The sequence below is a fragment of the Miniopterus schreibersii genome, assembly GCF_964146895.1.
Source record: "Miniopterus schreibersii genome assembly, chromosome: 13".
NCBI classification, from domain to species: Eukaryota; Metazoa; Chordata; class Mammalia; order Chiroptera; family Miniopteridae; genus Miniopterus; species Miniopterus schreibersii.
In genome coordinates, this window is record NC_138113.1 from 17,120,901 (window position 1) to 17,139,135 (window position 18,235).

General features: G+C 37.1%; 2 protein-coding genes across 4 annotated transcripts in view; one reads left to right on the forward strand and one right to left on the reverse strand.

Moving 5' to 3' along the window:
* On the forward strand, positions 1-6,437 carry CEBPZOS (CEBPZ opposite strand). 3 transcript variants are annotated; one of them, XM_081157227.1, is made up of 5 exons: positions 1-83; positions 2,597-2,712; positions 3,638-3,682; positions 4,300-4,384; positions 5,402-6,437. In XM_081157227.1, exons 2-4 carry the CDS (start codon positions 2,598-2,600, stop codon positions 4,380-4,382), a joined length of 243 nt encoding a protein of 80 aa, XP_081013353.1. In that variant the 5' UTR covers positions 1-83; position 2,597; the 3' UTR covers positions 4,383-4,384; positions 5,402-6,437. The 3 variants fall into 3 exon arrangements, with proteins under 3 accessions (XP_081013353.1, XP_081013354.1, XP_081013355.1); XM_081157228.1 differs by having other exon boundaries at positions 4,520-5,620; XM_081157229.1 differs by lacking the exon at positions 1-83 and adding an exon at positions 1,038-1,059.
* CEBPZ (CCAAT enhancer binding protein zeta) overlaps positions 4,229-18,235 on the reverse strand; it is an 18,983-nt gene continuing 4,976 nt past the window's right edge. Inside the window, exons 3-16 of the mRNA XM_081157222.1 lie at positions 17,678-17,909; positions 16,925-17,108; positions 15,156-15,244; positions 13,586-13,639; positions 12,720-12,822; positions 12,544-12,612; positions 11,063-11,129; positions 10,227-10,327; positions 9,217-9,274; positions 8,781-8,974; positions 8,175-8,261; positions 5,085-5,146; positions 4,909-4,990; positions 4,229-4,560 (exon numbers count right to left, since the gene is read on the reverse strand). Coding sequence (XP_081013348.1) covers positions 4,424-4,560; positions 4,909-4,990; positions 5,085-5,146; positions 8,175-8,261; positions 8,781-8,974; positions 9,217-9,274; positions 10,227-10,327; positions 11,063-11,129; positions 12,544-12,612; positions 12,720-12,822; positions 13,586-13,639; positions 15,156-15,244; positions 16,925-17,108; positions 17,678-17,909 — 1,519 coding nt within the window. The 3' untranslated portion in view covers positions 4,229-4,423. The remainder of the gene's footprint in view (positions 4,561-4,908; positions 4,991-5,084; positions 5,147-8,174; positions 8,262-8,780; positions 8,975-9,216; positions 9,275-10,226; positions 10,328-11,062; positions 11,130-12,543; positions 12,613-12,719; positions 12,823-13,585; positions 13,640-15,155; positions 15,245-16,924; positions 17,109-17,677; positions 17,910-18,235) is intronic.

Consider the following 18,235-nt stretch of genomic DNA (forward strand, 5'->3'; position numbering starts at 1 on the left):
GGAGGGGCGGGGCTCTGCAACCCTCGCGCAGGCGCAGCCTCGCTTGCCCGCGGCTCGGGTCAGCGCCGGGCTCGGGTTTGCAGGTTAGACTTGGGCTACCCAGAGCGGGGAGTGCGGCCAGTTTTGGGGGGACCTTGGTAGCGTCCTGGGGTCATGCTGAGGACACGCGGTGTCCTGTCTCCCCGCCGGCGGAGCGAGCGCGGGAACGGCCCGAGTGTTTCCGGGTTGCTCGCGACCTTGGCCCCGCGGCCCGAGCGGCGCAGCCGGGGCCGGAGCGCCCGGGAATCCCGGGCCCGGGGGAGCCGGGGGCGCCAGGGTGCACCGGGGAGCTGGGGAGGCGGGGGGCGCAGGGGGCTCCGGGGAGCTGGGGAGGCGGGGGGCGCCAGGGTGCACCGGGGAGCTGGGGAGGCGGGGGGCGCAGGGGGCTCCGGGGAGCTGGGGAGGCGGGGGGCGCAGGGGGCTCCGGGGAGCTGGGGAGGCGGGGGGCGCAGGGGCTCCGGCGATGCGGGGCGGCGAGGGGCTGCGGGTCGCGGGGAGCCAGCCTGAGCCGCGCGCAGCGCCTCGCTGACGGCGGGAGCCTGGAAAGACCGCTTTTGCTGATTAAGCCCAGAGGCGGGTGGGAACCGCGTCGCAGCATCTAGCCAGCGGGAGGCCTGGCTGTGTGAAACCCTGTCGCTGGAGACGCTGAGCTGCGTCGATTTCCAGCTTTGGCGCACAGATGAGGGGGTTTCGGGTGCAACACTGAACACCGTCTTAAGCTCGTGCGCCCCGAGTCAGCTTCTCAGCCCAGGGTGATGGTAACCCCACGACCACAGCCCGGCTTTTCTTTGAGCCCATCAGAGGACGGCTTTATTTTACACTCCGTCTCAGTCCATCCTTCTCAGAAACCTTGTCTGCTCCCGTTCCTCCTCTGCAAGCTGGTCACCGCACTTTGTCCTGGGCAGTGTGCCGTCGTGTCTTTATTTAATGGGCGTATCATAGAAACCACTCTCCTGAAGCGGAGGGACCGGAATGTAAAACGTGTGCGCGCGCGCCCATATATGTACATTTTCAAGGAAGGTAAATGACTTATTATACAGTGTTATTTGGACTTTACTGTTTGAACCCTTAACCTCACCTCTCCAACAAACGAAACGAAATCTTACTGGGATTCCTCACACTGTGGCTACAGGCAGGCCTTGTTCTTTCCGCCCCCTTGAACATTAAAAGTAACCCGATAGTTCCCCGTAGGGCTCAGGACTGCCTTCCTGTGCGTGGTGTACAGCATTGCAGTGAGCAGCGAAACGGCTCTCCCCGCGCACTCACCTGCCTGATGGTTTCTTTTTTTTTTTATTCCTCTGCTTCATTTCTTTTAGGTAAGAATAGTAAAGTTTAATCTTTTAGTCCCCAGGGTGATCACATTATCAAAATGAGAAAAGGGAATTTGGGGGGAAGGGACACCTGATACCGACTTTAGTAGGATAATCCTAGGAAGGCAGGGGATTGAATGGCCCCCGCCCTCAGGTGTTGTGGAAGGAGTCAGAAGTGAACGGAGTGAAGGCTGACAGTGAGCAGAGCTGGGACTGGAGGACTGGAGAACATGCCACCTGCACCAAGGACAGAGAGCAATGCCAGGAAGAGCATACGCAGGGCAGTATCAAAATACTGAGTAAAAACGGGTTCTCCCGTTGTCCTTGACTTTGGGGTTATGAGGAGGCGGAGCAAAAACTTGGGTTTCCATTTCCTATACTCGGTAAGAGTCACGTTGGCTATTACCTGTTATTAAGCCCTTACCTTGCTTAGCTTTGAGAGAAAGGATGACTCAGACCCTCTCTTGTGATTAGCTTTTATTTTCATTACAGGAAGGGAATCAGGATCTAAAGTCTAGTCTTACCACTTCCTGGGTGATGTCGGTCGGTTTTCTTCCTCATTTGGTCCAGGGGCCTCTTGTGTAACATTATTTGGAGTTGCTGGCTATAGGGCAGATCACGGGACACCAACCCTAGAGTTGTTAAATCAGAATCTGGGGGTTGGGGAATTGTAGGTTGAGGCCCAGGGTATGCATCTTTAGTTTGAAAATACTGTAAGAAAAGCAGCTTTTCTGGAACAAGAACCAGTTATTGCTCAGCTTCGTATAAAATGCCTGGACTGTGGCACATAGTTCAATGTATGACATTGTATAAATAAATGAAAAGCTCCAGCTATAAACATGTACAACCACTTATAGAATAACCTTACTTTTGTAGGGTACTTTACAAAGAGCTTTCAAATACTGCACCCATTCGATCATATCTTATATTTATTTACCCTCTCACCATTCTATATATCCTTAGAGTTTTAAAATCGTAATTCCATAAATTGTGAGTTCTTTTTACGATGCCTTCTTCAAATCTCCTCTGTACTTTACCCAATCATGTCTTTGGTTCATTGTGCCTCCAGAGCGTGGCAATTGGAAACTAGGACCGTGGGGCATGTCTAATACAATCAAGTAATCAGTAACTTTGGGGTTTTATTCCTATACAGGTAAACTGGGAATGAATTAGAGTTATTTTTATAGAAGGGGTATTAGATTTTAATATGCTCATTTAGGTTTACATGTATTTGTTGTTAAACTTAGGATGGCCCGCACTTTGGAACCACTGGCAAAGAAGATCTTTAAAGGAGTTTTAGTAGCTGAGTTTGTGGGCGTTTTTGGAGCATATATTTTGTTTAAAAAGATGGACACAAGCCAAGGTAGTCATAATTCAGAAGTAATGTTTTATAGAGGGGTATACAGTTTGCTAATACATTTTAGGTACTAAATGGCATTTTTTTAAAAACTGCTTCTTCAGATGATTAGGCATTTTTATAGCCACAAGGGGAAACTAGGTGTTTACTGTAAATGATTCCTCCTAAAAAAATTAATGTTTGTAGACTAGGGAAAGTTTCACACTTCCCTGGGTTTTACTAGGGGGTGGGTAAGGCATAGAGCAAATGTCCTAGTCTAGCTCAATTTGGGAGTCCAGATGGAGCAAACACACCTCATTGTTTGGTAAACCGAGAGTAAGCGGCATAGCCATATTGTCTCAGTAACCAGTTTCTTAGGCTTGTAGAGTTCTGCTCAGTCCTGGGCACTGAAAGCCTTTTCCATGCAGCTGGCTGTTGCTGAAAGTGCTTTGACTTTTTGTGGGATGAAATTTTATGAGAGCTCACAAACTTTTAAATGAGGAAGTACTGCTTTCTCTTTTACTAAAGCAGGGAATAGCAGTCCCCAGTGGGGGCCATCTTTGAAACGTGTCATTTGTTTTCTTAAAAGTACTTACTTAAAAACCTGGGTATTGTACAGCCTTATTTCTAATTCCGAAACAAGGTAAATTGCATCCATAAAAATAATTTATATAGTTACATAAGGGAATTATATATTAACATTGAAAATTTGCTTTTAAATACCATTTCTAAATAAATACATCATATGTAGGCCACAAATTTTAAAACTTCGAAATAACTACAAAAGGCTATATGCAAGTTCCTGGATTACCAGAAGGATCTTAACAAAAATTTCTAATCTGTGGGATCCCTTCTTTATCCCTACCCTAAGGCTAGCACTAAGTTATGGCTGCGTGTTTTAATATAATGAATTTCTAATCATGTCTAATTTTAAGACTCTTTTTTTCATTAGATTTCAGGCAAACAATGAGCAGGAAATTTCCCTCCATCTTGGAAGGTATGTTTCATGCAACCTGTTCACCTTATAGGTATTTGTGTATAACTTTTTCCTTAAGTAAAAATAAAACTACAAAAAGCTTTTTCAGGTAACCTATAAACTAAGTAGTAATTTCTTCATGACCAATTAAGGGCTAAATGACTTTATTTTGTAACGTCTATTTCCAAAAAAAACTCTTCATCCCCATTTTAGCTCCTTCTGAGAAAACACAGTAGAGAAAATTCTTACCTACAGTTATTAAGATGAGAACCGTTAGCCTCATGGGCTGGAGTCTTAATTCTTCCAGTGGTTAAGAATGTGGACTATGGAATGGAACATAACTGAGGTGGTGATGGAATCAAACCAATCTCAGGTTTGCTAACATCTTGGAGCTGTTTCTCTGCCAAGTAGAGATAATCACACCCACTTCACAAATTGTTATAAGGATCAGATGAGGTAACATTACATAATTAGCACAGTATCTGCCTAATAAATAGCGTTCATTACAATGATTAGTACAGGTGGTACAGCTTCTGCATGAAATATGTAGCAAGAAGGAAAAAAGTTTGATATTTCTCAATACTATTTAATTTTAACATTTTTACATGATTTTATAAATGATTTTTTTTTTTTTATAGTTTATTACAAATCCATTGAATATTCCGGAATGTATGGAATCAGAGAGCAAGATCAAGAAAAATGGTTGAACAACAAAAGTTAGAAGTAAGTAGAATTTGAATTTATAATTTATCTAGAAAACACTCATTTTCTTTGCTTTTTAATTTTGTGAGTGGTTTTCGGCCTCTTTTTGAAATTTTTCTTCTTCTTGATGATACTCTTCACATCTCTGTTGTGTAGCCAGTCATCGCGTTCAGCCTCCCATCTGAGCTGCTTGAGACCTTTGCGGGGAGAGGAAAGATGAGCACACGGCACTGCAGAGTCCTGGGGGCCCCACAGAACTTCCTACTGAGTAACAGGAACTTGGGGTCTGCCAGGGACTACAGTTTGCCAACCACTATGCAAATCCCCTGCTTGTTTGTTACTTTCCTTTATTTAATGTCAAAGATTACCATTTTATAAATAAAAGACTAGGACAGGAAAGGAACAAATGCTCTGAAGATTTTATTTCCCCTGAACCCTTTTTACTGACAAAAGAACTGAAGCCAGTAACTATGAATATTGGAAAAAATTAAAATGTCTATAAAGCATTTATAAAGCTACTTAACAAAAAAATTCAAGTTACTTACTTGCATTATCTTTGTTAGCCATGGCATTCATGCCAATGTTGTCAAACTTGGATCCCATATTTTCATCCAATAGGTGGCCAAACTTAAAAAAAAAAGGGGGGGGGGTATATTTATCAGAAAACTTAAGACAATGTTCAATAGCTAACTTCTTAAAGTAGTACACTAGCCTTACTTACCTCTTCAGCAGATACAAATAGGTTGGAGTCACTGAGATTTCTTTTCTTTGTTTTCCTGGGTCCTAAAAGAAGTATAAACCTAGATTATTAAATTGTAAATCCAATGATTTTGGAAAAACACAAATCTTTCAATATAGTTTTGTTTAAAAAAGTTATACTCAGGCTAAAATACACAATTGCAGTTATCTTCTAACACCATTAGGTAGCTGGCACTTAAAGACAGAAATGTATTTAACAGTTAGTATATACTGTTTTTTTTAAAAGTTAGTATCCTAATAGAATTGTTCAGATGACTATTATGTCTTCTTGCCTTTCAGATTTGGCCACTGATCAAGGTTTACCCTATTTCATAGTATCAGGCACGATTAAATTCCAAAGTTGACATGGATGGATTTTGGAATATTTTAAGGCAAAATGTAAATTCTAATTAAGCCAGAGATTGTATTCTTTGGACTGTGAAGAAATTTTTGGAAGGTGTATGTATTATGTTATAAATAAAGTTTGTTTATATTGCTCAAAATAAAGGGGTTCTCCTTAAAAATAAAACCTCATAATTCTGGATATATAAACTTTTCAAAGTAGATAAAATAGTAAAACATCTATTTTTAATATTTATTAGTTTTTATCCATTTCCTGAAAACATACTATCCAAACTCTGCATCTTTGATGTCCATGTCTCTGGCACTACTAGAGTACTAAGGAATAAAATTCATCATAAGATTAAGCTGTTTTAAGAGTATAACTCAATACATTTTGGTAAATTTACAGAGTTGTTCAGCTGTTCAGTGTTGTTCAATGCAATTGTAGAACATTTCCATCCACTCCAAAAGATCCCTAGTGCCCATCTGTGGTAATATCCCATGAAGGCTTTGCCTTTTCTGGCTATTTTATATAAGTGGAATCATATAAGTGGTTTTCTGTATCTGGCTTCTTTCACTATGTGCAACAATTTTGAAGCTCATCCATGTTATAGCATGTACTGGCACTTCATTCCATTTTACTCCTGAATAATATTCCATTACATGGCTATACCATATTTTACTATTCAGTCACCAATGGACACTGGGCTGTTCCCACTTTTTGGCTATTACGAATAATGCTGCTATGAACAATCGTGCACAAGTCTTTGCATGAATATACCAGAGCCACTTTTGGTAAAATAGTTTCTAGATCCCAGCTGGGCATGGCTCAGCGGTTGAGCGTCGACCCTAGGATCCAGGAGATCAGGGTTCGATTCCCGGTCAGGGCACATGTCCTGGTTGAGGGCTGCAGCCGATCAATGACTCTCTTCATCATTGATGTTTCTATCTCTCTCCCTCTCCCTCCTCTCTCTGAAATCAATAAAGATATATTAAAAAAAAAAAAAGTTTCTAGAGAATTTCATCTTAATTTTTATCAAAGTGAAATGTATGTTATATTTTTTAAGAGCTGTGTATGATGCTATTATTGACTATTTTATCTGAAGCTAAAATGTTCATTGGTATAGAATTAGGAAAGGTTTTTTTTGTTTGTTTTCATTCATCTTATAGGTATAGAGCTGTAATTTCAGTTAGTAAACACTTTTGCTGCACTGCCTTCTTAAAGTTTCCTTAAGGTTTGATTATCCTTAGGGATATCTAACATGTGCAGATTAAGGTGAAGTCCTCAATCAAGTCTGAAATTCCTTTGCCTCCTTTGTTTTAATCAATTCTGCCAGGTACACGTTAATCTGCATCCAAAACTATTACTGAGATTTGAGATTATTTCAGACTACTGTCTTCTGAAACAGTACTTTATTATTAAAAATAAGGTTACTGAGAGAGCATCTTTTAATATGACAGGCTCAGTAAGACTTGATATAAAGCAACATTTATTTTCTGAGAGATGATTTTGAGGAAGACTTTGCCTTATATTTATTTGAGCATATGCTACTATTAAAGCAAAACCTTACAGCACTCTATTGAAAACAAAATGTGGAAGACATGTTATAATTTAGATATGTACCAGGTAAATCAATCTAATTAAGAGGACTGATTGTTAGCAGTGTTTGAAACAGCTGATAAAAATTTTGTACGCATAAAAACCTGAGAGACTACTACCAATATATAAGTAATTTTTATTAGTTTTGATATTGTCAAAACATTAACGTCAAAAGTTTTTAATACTTCTTATTCAATTTTAATAAAATATTGTCCAGTGTTTTGTTTTTAGCTTTGCAAGTCTATTTTTATTCATAAGTGGAAGCTAGAGAGGCAAAGTGTGAAAAAAAGCACAAGCCTGTGTATTTTTTTGAAAAGATTTTTTACTGATTTTTAGACAGAGGAAGGAAGAGGGAGAGAGAGAAACATCAATGTGAGAGCAAAACATCAATCAGCTGCCTCCTGCATGCCCCCTACCAGATATGTGCCCTGACTGGGAATAGAACTGGCAACCTTTTGGGGCAACCAACTGAGCCACACCAGCAGGGCGCCTGTGTATTTATCCACAGAATTATGGGGTAAAATATTTATTTTTAGTGCTGTCTACATTTTTATCAGAAACTTAAGGCTGTCACCAAATAATAGTACTTTTTTATTTTATTAGTACCTTACAAGTGTTACACTAAAATAATAATGTGATGATATACTTTAAAAAAATGTTAGAGAACAAATTAGAGTATTTCATATCTGTTTCATATAAGATATTTTTGAGGCTAGAATTGTTCTGTCATGGCAGCAAGGTGGCAGATCTCATAAAAGAGGAAAATAAAGTTAATAAAGAGCATGGATTTTTAGAAGGGTAAAGTGGCAAAGATTAAGACTTGGTTGAGAAAAGGCAAAAGGTGTCCATTGAAAATCCAGGCTTACACATAATTGAATGGTTTAAACATAAATGATCTAGAGACACTCAGATGTGAGAGGAAAGAATTTAGGAAGAAAAAATAATTGAAGGTGTATGTGGGAAATAATTTTCACATATTAAAATACATAAAACTGTTACTACCCATTATAAAAATGAACTAAATTGTACTAACCAACAATTTAGAAAAGTTAATTTCCCGAAATAATAATGAATAACAACTTTCATATGCACACTGCTTAGGTTTCAAAAACACTAAATGCATTTTCTTACCTTGAAATGATTCAGCAAAGTCAAAATCATTTGCACGTTTCCTCTTGCTTTTCTTAGAATTGACGTTGGAGCTGACTTCATTAAGTTCTATTACCAAAAAATGAGCTATTAAGTAATTTTAAAAAAACAAGACTGCCACAGGGTTATGATGAATGATGAATATTGATTAACTTTTAGAAAATGGTAATTACTATTCTAACATTAAAAAGGGCAACAGTGTGGTGACTGCACTGGGGCGGGGGGGAGAGTGGAGGTGGAAGAAGGCATAGAGGGGATAAATGGTGATGGAAAAAATAAAATAAATAAAAATAACAAAATAATATAAAATAAATTACAGGGGGCAACGTAACAACTCAACATGTATTACACAGATAGCCTAATTATTGATTAAAATAAAAGTCCAAAACTCAATACTCAAATGCTTTAAAAAAAACACCTTCCAGTTCCAAATGAGAGGGGGAAAAGGTCCTCTTTAAATGTTTGGCCGATCTGAGTATTAACTTGAATACAGAGTAATATTAAAAAACATTCAAAAGAAAAACTAGCCTACATGAGGAAGAAAGAAAGATATAGTTTGTTTCTGTCTTATATTTTAAAAATGCTTACCTTGAATGCCGTCACTCTCGTCATCCAACACATCCATGAATGTTCCCCCATCGTCATCAATTTCAGTAAATTCTTCATTCATACTTCCTAAAGACACTTCATCATCATCCAGGTTTTCAAGGTCATCATCACTATCTTCCGAATCTTCACCTTCTGGCTCACCCTTAGCTCCTTTTGTTTTCTTTTTCACATTGCTGAAGGAAGAGTAAATAAGAACAGTTTTCTAAACTGTGATTTGGTGACTACCAGGATATTAGACTATTAACAGGTTTAAAAGGAGAGTTACAGAACTTCAATATGAATTATAAAAGGTCCAAAATGAAAGTACTGGATCCAATTTCCCAAGCTTTTTCAATACCTCTGCTGTTCTGAGGACAACAATTTGGGAAATGGTGAGAAAACAGTTAAAAGAAAATACTGAAGAAATGTATTTTACCCAGCAAAATCAAGATCATCCTTTCCAGAGGTGAAACAATTATCATCTTCAAATGTATCTGCCAGAGAATATACAAATTGTGAGATATAACAAAAAATAACAAAGTTGACATGTCTTATTTCTGAATCAAAAGTCATGATTCTTCTGTTTATGACAAACACCAAAATAAACCTGTGCATATACTGACCTAATTAAATTCCTAAATTAAAATGGGTTCCAGTTAATTTCAGCTTCTAGAGTTCTTTTATAAAAATAGGGTGAATATCAAATATTTAGATACTGCAGTCCTTTTTACTCTATTAGAACTATTTAAGTGAACTCAATGTAAGCCTTTCTAATTTCTCATGTTTTGTTTCAGTCTAAATTTCAATTAAAATTTTCTAGCTCTGTGGAGTATAAAGATAAAATAGATGAAATAGTAGACTATTGCTACTAATAATGTAAGGAGATTAGGAACAGTAAAAATGGTTTCTCTTTTATAGGAGATTTGGCCTTAAGGATGAATATACTCATGTAAATATAATGTTTTTTGCTCCATAAATCGTCAAAGAACTACATATCTTTCTGCAGCAAATGTGGGTGAATTACCATATCCCCCCAAAAGATTTAATCCTCCATTTATTTGCATGGTGTTCTTAGTTAAAATAAGTCTTTATTTTTTACTTATTTTTTAATCCTCACCTGAGAATATCCTTTTCCATTGCTTTTTCAGAGAGGGGGAGGGGAAGAGAGGGAGAGTGAGAAACATCAGTGTGAGAAAGACACATCGAATGGTTGCCTCCCGCACTCGGCTAGGGCCAGGGATCGTACTTGCAACCGAGGTAAGTGCCCTTGGCTGGAACAGAACCCAGGACCCTTCAGTCTGCAGGCCGAGGCTCTCACCACTGAGCAAAACCAGTGAGGGCAGTTTAATGATTTTTTAAACTAAGGCCACCTCTACATCTAACACTCTATGGTTCTATAAATAAATAGTAATAAATTATTTTCAAATTAAACAGTCAACAAATTACCTATCATCTTTTCAAATTCCTCATCATCCACATCTTCTATACTTTCTTCATCTGCATCCCGTTTCTGTTTCTCTTTAACAAGAGCAACTTTTTTATAATACCTAAAATAAAATTCATGTTATGTATTTGATAATTTTACTATAAGGCCCACTTGAAACCAGTGTAAAAGTTGTTAACTCAATTGGATATAAATGACTAAAATTTTTATTTATTATAGAAAAAAGTTTTGAATTCTACAGAACAGTTGGAAACTTCCAAAATGTTAAGTATAAATTTCAGATATTTAGGTTAAGTTCTTCATAAAAACACCTCAACTCATCTTAACGTGGCTGACCTCTAGTCACAAAATTTTATCGGTTCGACCTATTGTCATAATGGGGTACAGTGAAACTTAGCATATAGTAATGATACCAGTAGGTTTAGGACTTATCTCTATAGCAGCACAGTGAATTTTGCTAACTCTGCTTAGAGCCACATTTTGGACAAATTACTCATGAGTTGTTTGTAATTACATTAGCCTAATACAGATTTAAAGCCTCTAAGAAAATTACTGTGTTATAAAAGGGAATTAAAGATTAGGCTCTATAATGTCAAGTCTCATGAAACAAAAATTATGCTATATTAGTAAAAACAAAACCCCCATATTTACTTGTTTTAGTTTCACTTGGATATCTTAATGTTAGCAAAATTACTAACTTATAAATTATCTTCACAAAAATGGATACTGATAGGTCCTTCTATCTTTTCAAGGTTGGCCTATGTTAACAAAGCATTTTATGGAATGTAAACAGTTACATTTAACAGTTCCCCAAATGAAACTATATTAAGTATATTACCTATAGAAAAACACTTCATCCACTGGTATTTGGCTTTCTTCTTTTGTAAGGAACTCCTTACTGTTCACTAGAAAAATTCAGTTAAAACTTTTATTAAAGAAATCCTTTTTATGTTATTCAAGCTCTTAAGACTATAGCATACCCACAATCCTAACATCTCAAAATGTTAAGGAAGGTGGACAAAACAGATCCTAGAGTGCAAAGGACAATCTCTGGAAAAGTCTATGTGGAGGAGACCCAACATTTGAAACTGATCGTGGGCTAAATGAAAAGTAGGCAGTACTTAGCCAACAGTAAGTACACCACAGTGAAAGAACAGGGTCTCTGACAATGTCCTCCAATTGCACCCCAGATCTGAATTTTAAGAGACATAAAAATTCAAAGAGTTCTTTTAATAATCACTTTAAACTTGCCATTTTCATCCCAGAAAAAGGACAATGCCTGCCATTCTTGGAACAGGAAGCAAAGGCAAACAAAGAATTATCCACAGTTTTACTTAATTCTGAGGAAACTAATGAACAAAATTAGGGAGCTACAAGGATGTTTGTTTCCCCTCTTCAGAATAAAAATTTCTGACTCATCTTAATTAAAAGGGAATTTGGCTTCTAATTCTGTTAACTTTGGGCAAGTCTTTTCACACCTCTGGACATCTGTGAAATAAGTCAGTTGGAAATTAAATGCTTTATTAGGTGTACTTTCACCTTGGCCTTTGAACAAAAAGGAGTTGGGATCTGTTATGCAAAGAAATGTCTGCTCTGAAAAGAAAAACAAAGACTCAGACCCTAAGATGGGTAAATACCCACAGTAGAAGGTTATCCACTAAGTTAACATGATGCTCTGTGACAAAACTCTGTGTGGGTTTTCTGCTAAGCCCATATTAGAGAGCTTAAGATGGTCTGAACTGTAGAAGAATGACATGTATATGTGGAGGGTGTCACTGATAAAGCTAGAGGTGATATCAGAATGGCAAAATATTGATAATTATTAAGGCTGGGAGATAGTCTTTGGGGGGAGGGGTGGAAGTTGATCATACTATTTATTTTTTTAATATATCTTTATTGATTTCAGAGAGAGGAAAGGACAGGGAGATAGAAACATCAATGAGAGAGAGTCATTGATCTGCTGCTTCCTGCACGCCTCCCACTGGGGATTGAGCCCGCAACCCGGGCACGTGCCCTGACCGGGAATTGAACCCTGATTGCCTGGATCCTAGGTCGATGCTCAGCCGCCGAGCCACGCCCAGCTGGGTGATCATACTATTTATTTACTTTGGGTATGTTTGATATTTTGTCTAATAAAGTTAAAAAAAAAAAGGCCCAGTTAGACATAGCAGACTTAAGAATGCCTACACATTCTTAGGAACAAAAGATGGATAACGTCTCTGGTGCTTAGGTTTTATGTGTTATTAACATGTACTATCTTGTAAGTTTCAACTGTCCAGGCTTTTATAAATTATTATAAAGTATTTTATAAATACTTACCAGCAAGACTACGGATATCCTTTATAAAATGTTTTCTTTTTGGCTGCATCACAACACTGTCTGTGTTTTCTGAAATGTAAAATCAAGACAGTGCAATGTAAAACCTAGTTATGTGCTCCTATTGTTTATTAAATATCAACAGTGAAAACCGAATAATTCATCAACGAGAAGCATACCTTTGCCTTTATGTGGCTTTGGATTTCGGTATACAAATCGATCCAAGAATCTTATTAGTGTGAAATCCTGAAGTGGGTCCCCTGAATACTGAATATAATTTCCCTGAAAGATGGGGGAAATTTCAGAACTTAAATTATATATATGCATCCAGATAAGAAGCAGAGGAAAATGTAAGCATCTATTACATACAATACATAGAAGGCACAAATCTGCAATAAATGACTCTTCAAATATTCCTCTCGTGCATTTTTTAAAAAATTCTCACCCAAGGATATGTTTTTAGAGAGAAAGGAAGAGGGAGAGAGAGAGGGAGGGGGGGAGAGAAACTGATGTGAGAAACATCGATCAGTTGCCTCCTGTACGTGCCCTGACTGGGGATTAAACCCGCAACCTAGTTATGTGCCCTGACTTAGAATCGAACCTACAGCCTTTCGGGTACCAAAGCCACCTGGCCAGGGGTTATGCACATTATTCCTTACTTAAATTAAACACACACTGAGACATATTCTCTGATACACTGCTGATTATATGAACAGGTAAATAATATTAATACTATAGGTCATATAACCATTAATCAGGAACCAAGCCCTGAAGTAGCAAACGAAAGGGGAGGGCAATCTTTCTCTAAGAGAAAAGCCTGAATGTAATAAATAACTGTGGTTTCCTAAAATCCTGTATTTCCATTCATCTCAGAGTGGGAAGGCTTAACTGCTGCTCTGTATTAAGTGAGTCACTGCACCTTTACATCAGCAGACAAATGTATATGATTCTATCTGGTGGAAGAAATACTGTATGACCAATTTATTATCTAAAACTAGATTACTTATTTTTCTTATATCATGTCTTTTGAATATTTTAGACTTACCTGAAGGATAGTTTTTGCAAATAGAGCCACAGAGGGATGAAAATGTTCAGATAGCTAAAAAGAAAAATGTGAATGAGGTCAACTCTTACTACAATTATAGATTATTTAAGAAAACCCAAAGAATTAAAACTTAAGCTAATACATTAGAAGAGTGAGTCTCAAAATTTTGGTTTTAGGGCTGCTTAATATACTTAAAAATCTAGGACCTCAAGAGTGTCCTTAATTTAAGTGGGATATATCTATTGTTATTTACGTTATTAGAAATTACAACAAACATTTTAAACACTATTTACAGTTTACTTGAAGTAATATTAGTACATATATAACATATTTTATGAAAGTTATTTTTAAGAATATTAGTGAGAAGAGTAGCATTATTTTAGTTTTACAAATCTGTTTAATGTCTAGCTTAATAAGAATATAATGGATTCTCACATCTACTTCCATATTCCATGTTATTTTAGTTGGAGTATAGGAAGAAAATCTGGCCTCAGACAGTTGGAAAAAGAAGGATTTATTAATAGCCTTTCACATAATTGTGGATTTTCTTCATGTTCAAGACAGTATCTCCCAAATACCCAAGCCTAAATAACTAGTCTGTCATTCAGCCAGTCTTTCATGAAAAAAGTAGCTGAGTTTCCAGCAATCACACAGATACTTGTCCTTGGGCGGTGAGACAACCTTCATATTCAGGTATGCAGCAGAATGCATTATGCATTCTTACTATATATGCACAGCAGATACTAAAAACAAATGTACTTTAGGGTCAAGATAATAAAATCAAGTTTTTCCTGCTTTATCATTCTTACATGATACTGTCTTTTAAAAAAACTGAAAGTATGTGGCAATAAAGAATATAATGATGTGAGTGTGGCTTAGTGCTACTGTCTTTATTGTGCTAAGGCACCAACAGTTTTACCCATCATTTCTTTTACACCATCAGTGCCGCTGTCAACATAGTGACAAAGGTAAATACTGTCTTGGTATCACCATGCAAGTAGTTGTAACCTTGCAGACTTGCTGAAAAAGGGGTTAGGGACCCCCAGGAGTCTGTGCCCATACTTTCAGAATCACTACACAGGAAGACATTTATTTGCTTTAAAAGAGAAACCATAAAAGGTTATTAAAAATATGAGGTACTCTTAAACATTTAAAAAGTACCTTTACTTGCAAAAAGTACTTTCATCACAAAACTTTTCAGGGGTATTTAATGCATAAAGCAAAATTTACCTGTTTTACAGAGCTGTTACATGCAATAATCTACCTACAAAAAGCAAAACTTATTTATAGCCATGTACAACCATCCTTATTTTGTATGTACATTATTTAAGATTTTCTATATGTGAATGCAGAAAGGTGTAAATTTAATGTTTCACAGAGGCAACAGAAATATGGGTTAAAAAGTATTAACAGCTGTGTACTTCAAATTGCTTCCTTATGACAACTCATGTTTAAATAACAACTCCTATATTTATTATTTGCAAGAAAATGGGAACTTCAGGGTATGTTAAATCCTTGAGGACAAATACATAGCACAAATGAATCAAAAGACAAACTGAAATTATTTTACCTTTTTGAGTTCCCAAAAACTTGTATTTTCAGCTCCACAGAACAAAGGGTTTCTACTGAATGGATCATATGTGTTTAACCGTTTGCCACCTGAGAACAAAAACCAGCATTTTTCAAATGCTTTATTTCTAGCCTAAGGTATCACTAAAGCCACCATCATTAATGTTATCAACAGATATTTCCCACATTCTTCATTAGCCAGGCATCCTACCTACATTAAACATTAAAAGCTCCAAGGCCCACCCAGCCAGCATGGCTCAGCAGTTGAGCATTGACCTATGATGCAGGAGATTATGGTTCAATTCCCAGTCAGGGCATATGCCAGGTTTATGGGTTCGATCCCCAGTGGGGGGAGTGCAGGAGGCAGCCAACCAATGACTCTCTCATCACTGATGTTTCTAGCTCTCTCTCTCCCTCTCCCTTCCTCTCTCTGAAATCAATAGATATTAAAAAAACAACACACAAAACCAACAAAAAAACTCCAAGGCCCTTCAAGAATTTATCCTTATACCCAAGCTAGCATTTTGCTATTGAATAAATCAGGCAGCAAGTTTACCCCAACTACTAAAAGATCCCCTTCAAAATTCCTTTTCAAATAGCAAGAAAAGGTGCCCAATTCTGGGTAAATTAGGTTGTGTTAAGATGGCAAATAACCTGAAGATGAAATAGGTCTAAAGTCTTTTGAAACTTTAGAGCTCTAAATATTTGTAATTTAATTATGTCCAGAAATAATTCTCTCACAACAGGTTTTACACTTTCTTCATGTTTTCAGAAACTCAGGATTAAACAATGTAAAACAGAGTTTTCAGAACACACTGTGAACTGTCTGCTTTACAGTGTCCATGCCCATTATCCTTCTAAAGCATATTCTCAGTTTAGCCTTAAGACAACCGATGGATCTCTTTTAAAAACTTTCCTGATGGCTACCAAACTTCTTTTAAACTTCGCAGGCAAACTGAAATTTGGAGAGAGAAAATAATTTGACCACGAGTCCCACAACAAGTTTGAAGAAATAGGTCTGGCCCATTTATTAATCCTCAAGGCTAGTAGTCCTTTTTTATTTATTTATTTTTTTACAGTCTCAAAGGAAGAGACACCATTTCTAAGATTTCTTTTGGCCCTATTTAGTATTCTATTAATAGACTTAATTCAGTTTGTGTATGTATATGGAAAACCTAAAGTTTCTACCTCACAGTTTTTATTCCTAAAACATTACTTTGGGAACCTGTAGAAGGATGAACATGATGCTCAAACAAAAGATCCAAAGCTGCCACATAATTCACAATACCTAACCAAACACATTTGTTTATAAACCAAACTTTCATGTACACACATTTGATATCTTCATGTATGTTCCATGTTTGAGGTCTTTACATACACAGATAAAGATCAAGAAACTAAAACTGGTTCAAAGGTATAAATTTTTACACTAATAGCTAAAGAAAATGAGATTTACTTGTTTGTGCACCTAATATGTCCATAATTTTCTCACTAAATCTTCAGAGCTCAAAAAGGTACTTGCTTTAAGTTCTAAGAATTAAATTATTTTAAAATGTGTATTTACTATCTGTAGTACTGTTAATAAATAAACAATCCACTATACTAAAAATGTACTTCTAAGGTCTTAAATTTATCTGGTTATAAGAGTTCCCATTTTTAAGAAAGCAATACTGAGGACTTCAAAAATGGTATATTAATTTCTATTAAGATCAAAAGGGAAGCCAATTCCCTCATTTAAAAACTCAAGGGAATAAGATTTAAAAAACTCACCTTTTAAATTATCAAAGTGTACCCAAGATGCAGACTCTGATTTTTTGGTTTCCATATGACTTTTAGACACAGTTTCTTCTGTCTCAACTTTTTTCACGGTACCTATTTCTTTATCTGCATCAGTGAATGTTTCTATGTCTTCATCATCACTTATGTCAATAAAATTTTCATCATCATCAGATTCCTGAAAAAGTGGTTTAATGAATCTGAGTCAATCAACTGGAAGTCTGTATTCAATTACGTGAGACAGCTATTGCAATTCTGGTGAAACATGAAAATTCCACCAGTGAAATTAGATCGAGGGGAGAACAATGTATCGTTATTTCTTAATAGAACAGAGTTAAGTTTTGAGCCAACAGTCCCTGCGACTTTGGGACTTGATGACATAAAAACATTCAGCTCTCAAACAAATTTCTGACATGTTTTAAACAACCCTACCAGATAGGTGTTACTGTTATGTTCATCTCACAACAGAGGGAACAGGTTTAAGGATCTGCTAGCTCTATAACCATCTGTAACTATCTCATGTAATTGCAGTTTAGTGTAGCGCGGTTTATAAGGAGAAAAGGGGTCAAGCAATATGCCCACCTAGTCAAATGTACACCTGGGCTAGAGTCCAAGTATGTCCGACTGCAGGACTCACACACTGACATGCTCCAGACACCTAAGAAAGTTACTGTCATTGAAGCAACAAAGAAAAACACCAATGTATTTCAGAACCCACTCAATTTAAAAAGCAGTTGTAAAATATACCGCATGATCGTCTAGTTGACTTCTTAAACTTGGTTTTGCTTTAAGGATCTCAGACACGAGATATAAAGCTCCACATATGAATGGTGGCATCTGTTCACAAGTAACTTGAAGTAACCTCTTCACAAAAGCCTTCACCCTGCGCAACACGATGTCAGTTTTCAGAGACTTGTAGACAAGGTTAAGAAACATGGCTTGCTTTGAACATGTCATTAACCCTGGGTCCAACATCTTCCTGTAAAACAAAAAGAAGATCAACTATTAATTCATAAAACATTTCTACAACCAGCAGCCACATATTAGAGGCAACTACTAACATCATCTTAGTTAGGGATAACTTTCCTACTTATTTTAGAACAAAAGCCCATTTCTGCCAAGAGGTAAAATTTAAGTCAATGACCAGAAAAGAATGAATGATGATGGTAGGAGTGGGGGATCACAGAAAAAAGAGACTTTTCTCCTCTTTTCCAAGTGGTTCTCCATACTCTAGACTAAGAGGGCATGGTCCTAACAATGTAATTTTCATAGACACAGAACCACGCATGAAAAGCTAATCCAAGA